This window comes from Stegostoma tigrinum, chromosome 4 (assembly GCF_030684315.1).
Source record: "Stegostoma tigrinum isolate sSteTig4 chromosome 4, sSteTig4.hap1, whole genome shotgun sequence".
NCBI lineage: Eukaryota > Metazoa > Chordata > Chondrichthyes > Orectolobiformes > Stegostomatidae > Stegostoma > Stegostoma tigrinum.
This window is the reverse complement of record NC_081357.1, coordinates 55,615,796-55,628,621: the sequence shown is the minus strand read 5'-3', so window position 1 is coordinate 55,628,621 and position 12,826 is coordinate 55,615,796. Positions and strand designations below refer to the sequence as shown.

The following is a 12,826-nucleotide window of genomic DNA, read 5'->3' as shown; positions in this document are numbered from 1 at the left end:
GTCTGGCAGCATCTGTGGACAGAAAGCAGAGTTAATATTTCAGATCCAGTGAATCTTCTTCCCTGAGGAAGAAGGGTCACTGGACCCGAAACGCTCTTTTGAAGTACATAAACATTTAGATCATGGGCCAGTACTCCAAAGACGTGATCAAAGTGTTTTGGCCAGCAGGCGTTTGAAATTTATATAATATCTTAGACACTGAAGTACTTTCAAGTTGTAGTTACTGTTGTAGGAAATATGGCTGCTAACATGCACACAATAATCATCCACAAACAGCAATCTCATTGTGATCAGATTTGGTTTGACGGTGCAAGATAAGTATTGGCCAGGACAGCAAGGATAACTCCCCTGCTTTTCTTCAAAACATTGTCATAGGGTCTTTTATATACACTTGAGTGAGTAGATAGGGCCTTAGTATACAATCCCATTTGAAAGGCATTGCCTCCAACAGTGCATCATTCCCTCAGAACTAGAATGTTAGCCTGGATTTTTGTTCGGATCATGCTTATGTTTTTATTTACCTTCAGCAGCTCAAGACAAATTAATTTCAAAACCAATTAAACTTATCTGCTGAGACCTAATATTTAATTTGAAATTGTTTTTAAGTGGTAAAAGTTTGATAAGTGTCGATAAAACTTGGGCTGAATTGTCCCAGCTTCTGAATGATGTGGGCTATGGTGAGACAGTTGGGAAATGTGGTAAGAATGAAAAAAATAGACCGTGGTAGAATAGGTTGCTTCACTTCAATCAATTGTCTGTGTAATTGAATCATCATTAATCACAGACCATATTTGGAAAGGGAGATCTGCAACTGGTGCCCTCCAGAATCAGCTCTGCACCCTGATGGCAACTTCTTTTTCTTGTAGAGGCTATTCACCAGCCACTGGATGTAATAAGTTGGATAGGCTTATGGGAACATTTTCCAGCTGTACAGCTATGCCCTTGTGCAGCCCATGAGACTATTACAATGTGTGTGGGAATTGTGAATTGAAATGAATGCAGCTTGCACAGCTGTAGTCATAGTCGTAGAGTCATACAGCATGGAAAAAGATCCTTCAGTCCAACTTGTCCACACCAATCATTTTCCCAAACTAAACCAGTTGGTGCAGGCAGAGGAAAAGAGTCCCAAGTGAGAAGTGCAAAGGGCAGGAATCAATCATAGAATAGCTACAGTATGGAAGAATGCTATTTGGCCAATCAAGTCCACACTGTCCCTCCAAACAGCATTTCATCCAAACCCACCCCATCTCTGTAACCCTACATTCACTATGGTTAATCAACCTAACCATCTCTGAACACCCTGGGCAATTTAGCATGGTCAATCCACCTAATCTGCACACCTTTGGACTGTTGGAGGAAACCAGAGGAAACCAACATTGACAAAGAAAGAACATTGCAAGCAATTGAACCTGAGTCTCTGATGCTGTGAGGCAGCAGTGCTAACCACTGAGTCACCATTCTGTACCAGGAAGGTTTAGTAATTTGGTTGAATTGAGTGGATGACAGCTGTTGAGGGAAGATGCTGAATGCACTAGTAGAGGGAGGTGGGTGCAGTAGCAAAGTTAGACTGAATGTGAGATTACAGAAGGGAGGTGATGCAAAACATAGATTTTCACGGAGTTCTCCTGGCATTGCTGCATGTTACTCCAGCCCATGAAAATGGCACAGATCCAAGAGGTAACTTTGGCCATGCTGGCAGGATTTGATGCCATGACCTTTGGCAATACAGGATAAAGAAGATGGCCCTCCTCTTCATCAACCTGTCCACCAGGACTTTCAATTTTCGGGCAGCAAAGCAGGGTGCCAATTTGCATCTGACAGACTTCCCCTTTGCAATTCTTCAGAGACATAGACTGTGAAGGGCAATTATTGGCTTGCAACTTTTGGAACAGTACACAGTGGGTTTAAATATGGCACCAGTGACATAAATGACAGAAAGTCCTGGCACTGTTGAGCACTTCCACTGCAACAGAGTGCGACAGCAATACCATGGAGGTATTGTGCATACTTTTTCAGTTAATCAGTATAAAATTCCATGAGGAAAGTGTCCAAGGCTCACAAAGGGGAATTCTCCATTAAACACTCTGAAATTGACACTTCGCCAAATTTAGGGAAAATTCAGCTTATCAGCATTTATCAGTCCATATAAGAGTATTTAGTTTATAGTCACAACATTATATTATTTTTATACCAATGCAATAGTCATATTTTAAATGTTTTGGAATGGAAATCGACATTTTAGAAAAAGACTTCTGTGGGTTTTGAGTGTTATTGGAAAGGCCTGCAATTGTCACACATTCCTAATTGTCCTTGAGAAGATGGTAGTGAACTGATGCTTATTGAACCACTGCATTTGGTAAAGACCAGGAATTTCCAGGATTTTGAGCTAGCAACACTGAAGAAATGGTGATATAATTCTGAGTCAGCACATGTATGGCCTGGAAAGGAAGTTACTAGTGGTGGTGTTCCTATTCATCTGCACTTTTGTGCACTTTAGAGCTCACAGATTCCAACAACGATATTGAAAGACCTTCGGTGGTTTGTGTAGTGCATTTTGTACAAAATGAAAGTCACCATAGTCCCAGAGGGGCAGAAGCTGTTCTCTCACTAGGGAAGGATGACTGGTAGTGAGATTTATCTGAAAGTCACCACACCACAGGCAAAGAGTGAGGTTGAAGACATCAGGCCTTCGCAGTGACCTTAGCACATGAACGCTGAACCCACACTGTTGGTAACATTCATTCTGTGTGGCAAAGCAGCCATCCAGTCAACAGAACTAATAAAACCTCATTTTATAAATGGTACACAATGCTGTACATAGATCATTGGTGGAGGGAGTAAACGTTTAAGGTGGTGCATGCATGTTATATTGTGGGATATTTGCTCTGAATGGCTGGATAAAAAATTTTTGGAAAGCTGATCTGGAATACACTACCTCAGACGATGGCGAAAGCAGATTCAAGATAAGTGACTAAATAGTTGACGGAAAAATATTAAATCATTATGAAAAAAGAACAGGGGACTGGGGTTAATTGGATAGTTCTGGAAGAAAGACACACCACGATGAATAGCTTTCTATAATGCTGCATCATCCAATGATTTAGTAATGATGGCCGTCAAAAAAAGGCGAAGTAGACAGCAAGTTCTGAAAGCAGTTCATTGAAACAGCTCAGATTTGCCAATTATTCAGTGGATAATCCCTGCCAGAATATCCACCAGCAATGACTGTGGGAGGGATCACATACTTTGTACAGCAGTATCGACGATTAATGATTTAAAAAAAAACACACAGCCTAAGCCAAAGGATCGATAGGCAAATAAACGCGGAGATAGAGATAACAACATTGAACACCCTGGGATTCGAGGGTTGATAGATACGGTTCAGTGGTGAAAGGATGAGGCATTTATTGTTTTCAAAGCGACAAGAAATGTAGTTGTGAATATGGGTGACTGGAACCTGTTAGGAAGCGTTTTGGAAGAGGTACACGTTCAGTCGACCATTCTGGGGAAGATCTGGCTGACGATCCTGTTCATTTTCAGGATGTTGGTCCTTGGAGTGGCTGCTGAAGATGTTTGGGATGATGAACAAGCTGAATTCATCTGCAACACAGAGCAACCAGGCTGCAGGAACGTTTGCTACGACAAAGCCTTCCCCGTTTCTCTCATTAGGTACTGGGTCTTACAGATCATCTTCGTGTCCTCGCCGTCCTTGGTTTACATGGGGCACGCACTCTACCGCCTGAGAGCGCTGGAGAAAGAACGACAGCGGAAGAAAGCCCACCTTCGCGCCGAACTGGAAGAGATGGAGCCGGAGCTAGATGAGCACAGAAGACTGGAAAAAGAACTGAGGAAGTTGGAAGAGCAGCGCAAAGTAAATAAGGCACCTCTCCAAGGTTCACTTTTACGCACTTACGTCCTACAGATCCTGACCAGATTGGTGGTGGAGATTGGTTTTATGGTGGGCCAGTATCTCCTGTACGGATTTGGACTTGATCCCCTTTACAAGTGTGTCCGATCACCCTGTCCCAATACTGTGGATTGCTTCGTTTCCAGGCCCACAGAAAAGACTATTTTCATTGTCTTCATGCTCAGCATAGCTGCCTTTTCCTTGCTTTTGAATATACTTGAAATCGTTCACCTAGGAATCAGAAAAATCAAACAGGCGCTTTACCTGGAGTCAGACGTAAGCATGTACGAATCGAAGAAGAGCTCAGTTGTGCAGCAAGTTTGCATTTTAGCCAACTCCTCGCCTCATAAACCTGCCGCAAGGGCCCACAGTAGTTATAAGCTGTTACCAGAACAGGAGGGACATCCTGGAAACGTCCCTATTTTCTTGACTCCGATGCCTCTTAGTGTGATTAAAGGTGAGGCCTGTATTTAGAGTCAGAAACATACATATTCAATTTCTTCTGCATGCAATATTCAGATCAACGAATTACAAGTCTTAAAAATAAGAAATGGAGTTGACACGGCGTCAGTCAGGTTCTTCAGTTGGCACACTCTAGATTCCAAATATTCACTGGGATTTGTTATTTGATTCTTTAACTAAGCTGGTAAAGCAATAAGCAAAACCCGTGTCTCATTTAAGGGAGTTGGCTAGAATCTACTTTTGAAACATATTTTAAAATTTATCAACATATTTTAAAAACTTGTTTTAGGTAATGATTTTTAATTGTAATGCTTAAATATTGAATTTGCGTAACTCCACTAATCTCAGACAGGGCAGGAATAACCATAATTAACCTGAGCATCCATAGATTGAGGCAGTGCCAAGAGAAATCACTGCCAAGTGTGACACTGTAGGTCACTGCAGTTTAAACACTTAACAGTTTAAACATTCAATAGAAAATACAGGTGAATGCATTTTAAGTGTATATTTACTTAACAATCACGGATTAATGCAAAATATTCAAACTTTGTCTTTCATCACAACTTGATTATCTGGCATGAATGACCAGACAACTAACTACACCTACTGTGGATTTTTATTTACAAATGAAATTGTTGATTCATCGAGAGGCCCAATTAATCATATATCACTAGTGGCTCGGGAGAGACCAAACTAGTTTGGAGAAGTGAATGAGACTCCAGCTAATAGAGCAAAGTTTGGACGTTGAGTACAGACATGTCTGTTCATGTTTAATTAGCTATTGTGTGTGGGTTAAGCAGTCACGTGAAGGAGTCAGCACTTTCAAAAAACAGAAAAGGGAGTATAAAAAATTAGCATTAAAATGTTGAAGGAAAGAGAAAATAAAAGTGTAGAGCTGTTGTGAACAAATTAACCTCACACAGTATAAAAAAATTTAATGTCAACAAACTATGATCTTTTTCACTGTTACTGAATTTAAGTGCAAAAAACATTTATTCTTGAGATCCTAATAATGATCATATGTAAGAATATACATTATAATATGTATGTATGGTTTGCTATTTCCTCATTCAATCTTTCTCCTGACACACTGAAAAGCAATGGTGTAAGACAGCTCAGTAACTGCAAGCTACTGAGTCTAACCTCAATGGTAAGGAAGCTTCTAGAAACAATAAGTTTGGACAAAATTAATAGTCATTTAGACAAATAGCAATTAATTAAAGAAAGCCAGTATGGATTTGTTAAGGGAAAACTTTGTTTAACTGAACAGTAATGAGCAGGAGACAGAGAGAATTTCTTTCTGTGCTTTGATTCTGTATGACTCTAGAATCGATGTATTGTACTCAGACATCCAAAAGACATTTGTAAAAGTGACCAATATTTGTGAACAAAGTCATAGCTCATGAAATTAAAATTACAGGAATAATATGGCTAGGAAATTGGCTGTGTGAATAGGAAACAGAGAATAATGGTTAACAAATACTTTTGGGACCAGAGAAAGATTTGAACTGGCATTTCCTGGGGATCAGTATTTGGATCCTAGTTCTTCCTAATATAAGTTGTATCTTCCTGGTGTGTAGGGCACAGTTTCAAAGCTTGCGGATGATAAGGAACTTACAGAAAGGTCAATTGTAAAGAACATCATGTGGAACTTTGCAGGACATAGACAAGTTAGTAAATTGGGTGGAACAAATGACAGTTTAAATTTAATTTAGAGACATTTGGGTGATTCATTTTGGTTGGAAAGAGCCATGGAGAAACAATGTGAAATAAAGGATACCATTTTAAAGGGAGTTGAAGAGTTCAGGTACTAGGGTGGATATGTATATGTACAAAAACCATTAAAAATGACAGAACAGGCTGGAAGGTCAGTTAAATGAGCGAACAACATCTTCACCTTTGTTAATAGAAGCATTAATAAATTGGTATATAATATTTTAAAGACATAACATTGTATGCAATTAAAAAACTGGAAAAAGGATAACAGTATAAAGAGTCTTAATTTAACATATGATGAATGTATAGCAATGAAAACAAGCATAAAAAGTTGTTTTTTTTTCAATATGTTGGAGCCTGGATGACTTTAAAAATGTAAATAAAGTCGCATGTTAGTGTCCTTTTGCTTGGAAGATTATCAAATGAACTAATATAGAACATAAAACAGCACAGGAACAGGAAATTTGGTTCACCATGTTTGTGCTGGCCATTCTAAATTAATCTCATCTGCCTGCATTTGGTCCATACTGCTCTGTTCCCTACCTGTTCACATGTCTGTCTAAATGCCTCTTAAATGTTGTTATTGTATCTGCTTTTAACCACCTTCCCTGGCAATATTTTTCAGGCATCTACCAGGCTGTACATAAAAAAATTACACATTTCCTTTAAACTTTCCCCTTTTCACCTTAAACCTATATGTGTTAACATTTGAATGAAAGAGCTTGATTTGCAGAGTTGTTTTGTATGGATGTGAGACCTTACGAAAAGAGGAGATCAACTTGAATTAAATTAACTGTTTCAAATTAAGAATAGATATTATTGTTTTAAAAATGTCAATTGATAATCGGTCATCCCTACATTATTAACCAATAATGTTTTCAGCATCAAATTAAATTGTAATAACTGCTCATCTGCAATGATAAAAAAGATAGAAAATGCTGGAAAAATGCAGAATATCTGGCAGCATCTGTGGAAAGATAGAGAGAGGGACAGAGTTACATTTTGAGTCCAATGACTCTGCCTGAGTCAGAACACTGGAAAAATGTATATTTGATTCAGAACAGTAACTTTGTCTCTGTTTTCATGGATGATGCCAGACCAGTAGAGTTTCTCTTGTGTTTTCTGTTTTTAATTCACATCTCCAACATCCACAATACCTTGATTTTGCTTGACTGTTCATTTGTAACATTGGTGCTTTTGCCTACAGATTGGCATGAATTTTGAGCAATATATTGTAATAGTTTAATAGATCAATTGGCATGCAAGTACACAAGCAGTATAGCGTTGTTACATATTTATATATAATTATAACAGTCTTGTCTAACAAACATGTACACTTTAAATAAACAACCCATTGCATGCTAGAAAATACATTTTAACTGAATTCAGATATGTGGCTAACATTTTTGTTTATAATTTTAAGGACCAATTGAGCAGGTTGGAAAAATCAACTTAATGGATCAATATCAACAAGACCAAGAGCAACATGTTAGACAGCATCATGATGAGCATTTTGATGAGCAATCAAATCAAATGAAGCACACTCATCACACATTACACATTCAGAATCTCTCGTCCAGTGGTGATTGTGCCTCTAAAAAATCCCAACAAGATGGCATTGCATCAAAATCCGGCCATAGTATTGATAACGCATTGGAACAGATTAAGCCACCAACATACCCATCATGTCAAATGGAAAACTCAGTTCCTGCTCTAAATACAATTCGCCAACGGAGCCAAGTCACTTCTTACAAAGACTATTTGGAAGATCATGCTAGTACTCAAGATTCCTCTGTCAGGAAGATCAGCTGTACTGGGTCTAAATCAAAAATGGTTTTGGAAAGCGCATTGGCCAGTCAACCTGAAAGTCCAGATTCCACAAACGTCTCTAGTTCTGAGTCAAAACATAAAGAAGAGAGTCCACCTGTTAGCCCTCCTCCACCAGGCCGTAGAATGTCAATGGTAAGTATAACCTTTAAAAGAATTTTGTAGGTGTTGAAATGGCAAATTCAAATATTATGAAGTACCACTGAATGCATGCTCACAGAAGTGTAGCATTAGGTGCCTGTAAATGAAAGTGATTCACTCCTCCATAACCACAGTTATTTCAATGATGGACAGCCTGAGAGGCCTCAGACTCAGAGAATAGAATTGATTAAATACACATCAAGAGTCTATGGCATGCAGAGGCGTATGATGATCATCTTGTTGCATTGAAAACTGACTGGGAGATAATTGAACCAATAAACATTTGCAATAGTATGGCCTACTTTACTATGATAAGACCAAATTGTAATATTATTATGAACTGTAGGGAAATTCCTCTCCAATCTATAAAGATGAGTTAGCTAGCTCTGGGGGTTCATGGCGACTGGAAACATTTTTTCAATCACCTTATCTGCCTTCTCCATATAGAGGGGCTTACCGCATGCAGGAACTTATCAAGCTCCTTTTTTAAATATTTGCATTGATGGTGTCTGTGAAACAAACCACTGCCATCTAATATAACAAGTTTTCATAAAATTTGCTTAATCGGGAGTGTAAAACCCCCACCTTCGCTGGGGATATGTTACTTACTGCTTTGTGCACTTGGAAGTGTAGATGTTCCTTTGTATGGTAACTGACTGGACACCCCCTGGTGACTCAGAGACAACCTGCTGAGTGGCCAGATACTCAATTTACATCGCCAAGCTGAAGTGAGAGATCTGGAAGTGTTTTGAATGTGGCGAATCAGTATGCCATTAAAATAATTGCTGGCACACAGAAATTTTACAAGGTCAGCTGTGAAGCTGGTTATGGTGCAAACGTCAGCTTTGCAATAACTGCCAATACTGTCAGCTCAGCATCTACTTTCGTTGATTGCAATGAATATGTTGCAAGTAGGGTGGAGGTTGAGGAAGACTGACTGCTCAGGAATGTATCCGTACCCAGCCTCTGTCTGGAATATTTTGGTTACAAAAGTCACGAAAGTGAAGCTGAGTTCAGAGGGCTCACTGGACCTGCAAAGTTCACTCTGCTTTCTCTCCACAGATGTAGTCAGACCTGCTAAGTCTTTTCCAACAATTTCTGTTGATGCATCACAAAAGTTGGGGAGTTTATTTATTTGTATAGTTTGACTTTTTTAGTTGACAATATGTGGATACTGAGGTTGGTGGTTGTGTGAGGGAGGACGGGAGGGGAGCAGAGATGAGCAGCTGAGAACAGTCAAAGCAACTAGCGAAGGGAAGAGAAGATCAGGGTAATAACACAGAGCTGCAGAATTCGCTGACTACTTTTCAGTTGGCTAAGACAATTTCTTCAGGATGGTTCGTCAGTTCTGAGTATCATAGAGGTGAGCAAGGTCATTATATAAAACATGCCAAACTTCATATTTCACATTCCAATAATCCCTTCAGAGTTCAAATGAGGTAACTGTTTGGTGGGAGTAGTAGGGGAGACCATGGTTAGAGACATTCTGAATCTCAATTGGAAACCCTGTTGGACAAATATACAACATTTGGTGACCTGGTTACAAATGATTTGACTTGTTATTGTTAGATTGGGAATTTAGAATTCCCAGCAGTGAATGTTGCAATCCTAACCCCTTACAAGTAGCAAGTGGAGGGTCCATTCCTTTCAAGATCCCAAAATATAGCTACATACTGGCATTATGTTCAGCACATCAGAATAATGGTAGAAACATATGAAAGGGACCATAGATTTTTTGCTTTAAAGGTGTAAAATTGGGTGTTCAGTCACAATGTCAGCCATCACATTATTAGTTTAAAATAAGGTTTACATGAAAATGTGTTGAATTATGGGCAGTTAGTCACTTTCAGGAAAATGTTTAAAATTAATCTTACTACACAATCTTATCCTACAGCATTCTTTCATTTAAAACAGCAATCATCTTAAAAATAAACAATATAGCTCCTTAGGTCTTTTCGTGTTAGAATATTTTCCAAAATGTGATTTTATTGTAATAATTTTAAAAGTCTAACAAACAAATCTAATTTATTATTCATGAGTAAGAATATCAGTCTCGTATCCACTAAAGAAAATACGTGTAGGAGATTTTGAAAAGTATAGTAAAATGATCACCTGTGTTTGCAAGTGTTGGACTGATTTAAATTTCGAACATGTGGTCTCATTTAAACACTTATCTTTGATCATCTTATGGTGGTCTGGTTAAACAGCAACGTAAGGCTTTTCTTTATGATGTCTTGCCACAACTTAACTCAACAAATTTGTCCATTTGAAAAATGGGGAAAAGTATTTGCAATTATGTCTTCGTCTTAGACAAGATGAAAAGTTGGAATTGAACACAACTGTACAAGTGAGCATGACAAAATACTTTGCAATGATCCAGTTAAGTATTCAAGAAACCTGAATTCTTATTAATATGGCAATTGGATCATTAGAAGTTTTAGTTGGATGATTTAAAGAAAATTGGGGAAATAATCAAAAGCAGGTGAAATTATGATGCCAAATAAATGGTCAGAAACTGGAATGTATGATAAAAAGGGTTGTGGACACAGTTTCAATACTAAAATTTGAAAAGAGGAAAAGAAAATGAAACTCCAAAAGGAAAGAGTAGAGAATTAAAACTAATTGGATAAGCTTTTGGATCACTCTGTTCCAGGACATCACTGAAGGCATTTGTCAGGGTAGTGTCTTTTCACCGAATCATCTTCAGCTATTTCAATGACCCCCCTTCCATCAGAAGGATGCTTGCTCATTATTTCACAAAACTCAGGATCAATTGCTACAGCTCAGATGGGGAAGCCTGGACAATGTCCAAGCTTGGCCTCATAAGTAGTAAGTAACATTTGCCAGGCAATTCCAATGAGAGCCTAACCATGTCTCCTTCACATTCATATGCTTTATTTTGTTTTTGCTACCATTACTGATCCCCCTGCAATCAACATCCTTGGGGATACTATTGACCAGAAACTGAACTGGACCAACTATATAAATGCTGAGGTTGCTAGATCAGATCAGAGGTTGCATATCCTGACATGAATAACTCACTTCCTGATTCCCTAAATTCTGTTCACCATCTACAAGACATAACCAGGAGTGTAATGGAATACTTTCCACTCGCCTGGATGAGTGCAGTTCCAACAATATTTAACAAGCTCAACACCATACAGGATGAAGCAGCCTCCTTGAGTAGCACCCTGTCCACCAGATTAAACATTCACTCCCTCCTTGACTACATAAAGTGGCAGCAGTGTGTACTGCATTCAAAAAGGAACAACTCAGAAGGTGCTTTCCTACAACCTACAACCTCTTATACCTAGAAGGAAAAGAGCAGCAAATGCAAGGGAACAGTACCAACAGCAGATCACCTCCAAGCACATTCCACCCTGACGTGGAACTGTATTGTCATTTTTTCATTGCCTGGGTATCAAAGTCCTGGATTTCCCTGTCTAACAGAACAGTGGATATATTTACACCACGCCCATGGTTTAAGATGAAAATCTTTCTCAAGGACAATTAGGGATGGACAACAAATGTTGGCTTTGATGTCCACAGCCCATTACAGTATAAAAAGTGCACACACGGAAAACATGAGCCAGATTGCCTCCTTTTGTGCTGTGAAATTGTAGATTTCTATATTTCTTCCTAACTTTATTCATAAATGTTAAAAGTGCATTTTTCATTAATACCTTTTCCCTTTCAGAGCATGCTTCTGGAACTTTCCTCCATCATGAAAAAATGAAAGGATGATTCAATCCATAAAAATGTAGAAATTTATGACTGCACTAAAGACCTCCAGAAGATGCACTCCCACAGTGAAGCAACAGAAAAGGCAATTACCTAAGTACCATATACCAAGACATAAAAGCTTATATGAGAACTTATTAAATCAGGTTGCTTAGTTTTTAATTTGTGAAATATTTAATAAGATCCACACCATTTGCTTGCCTTTAACTTTCTGCTCACTCAAACAGTCGATAAGTCTATGTAATGATGAAAGTTGCAAATTACTTGATGTACTTCACCTTAAGAAACCCAAAATAAAAGTGGCAAATCTAATCAGCCCCCTTCTGTGCGTGTTTAATCAGCCTATATCTCAATAACCACAAGTAAAATTTCCTACTCATGACATTCCTATTACTCAAAACATAAAAATCAGAATAAACAATGTCATATTGCAACAAAAGAATGAGAACCAATTTGGAAGAAACTACTAATGGTGAGAGCAAATTTCCAATTCAGATAATGTTTGGGGAGAACATCTTTACAATTGCCCCTGATTTGAGACAGATCAGTGAGATATCTAGTTGAGTCATTGTTGCAGGAAATTGCTGACTAAGAAGAAATGAAATCTATCTATACAGCAGTGGTGAAAGACTCAGAGCAACACTTAAGAGGAAAATGCACGTTACCAAAGGGGGCTATACCAAATATATTGTGCAGTAGCAGACAACATAACTCACAGCAGAGCTCCAAGATGCCATGGACATGATACTAAAAGAACAAGTGACTGACAGGAAGGCAATCAGTCAGTCAACACATAGGAAATATGTTTTTGTGACACATGTGGTGAAATGAGTGATATAATAGGAAAGAAAGCAGATGGACTGATATAATAAAGTGGAATTGTTTAAAACTACACTTTGATATTTGCATGGTGATCGAATTAAGTTTGTAGACGTCTGTAAACTGTAATCAACTTGCAAATTATTTGACTTGTATCTCTGACTATTCCCTTCCCTTCCTTGATGCTTCTGTTTCCATTTCCGGGGATAGGCT

General features: G+C 38.4%; 1 protein-coding gene across 1 annotated transcript; it reads left to right on the top strand.

Annotated features, from left to right (window-relative positions):
- Positions 1–3,340: 3,340 nt before the first annotated feature.
- Positions 3,341–12,018, top strand: gja10b (gap junction protein alpha 10 b). Its single transcript, XM_048531124.2, has 3 exons — positions 3,341–4,364; positions 7,509–8,047; positions 11,751–12,018. Exons 1-3 carry the CDS (start codon positions 3,443–3,445, stop codon positions 11,787–11,789), a joined length of 1,500 nt encoding a protein of 499 aa, XP_048387081.1. The 5' UTR covers positions 3,341–3,442; the 3' UTR covers positions 11,790–12,018.
- The last annotated feature ends 808 nt before the right edge of the window (positions 12,019–12,826 follow it).

Excerpts from the sequence above, each read along its gene's own strand:
- gja10b (XM_048531124.2), top strand. The coding sequence starts at position 3,443 with ATGGGTGACTGGAACCTGTTAGGAAGCGTTTTGGAAGAGGTACACGTT. Across the intron at positions 4,365-7,508 it reads GCCTCTTAGTGTGATTAAAG|GACCAATTGAGCAGGTTGGA; the intron begins GTGAGGCCTGTA and ends TATAATTTTAAG. Across the intron at positions 8,048-11,750 it reads CAGGCCGTAGAATGTCAATG|AGCATGCTTCTGGAACTTTC; the intron begins GTAAGTATAACC and ends TTTCCCTTTCAG.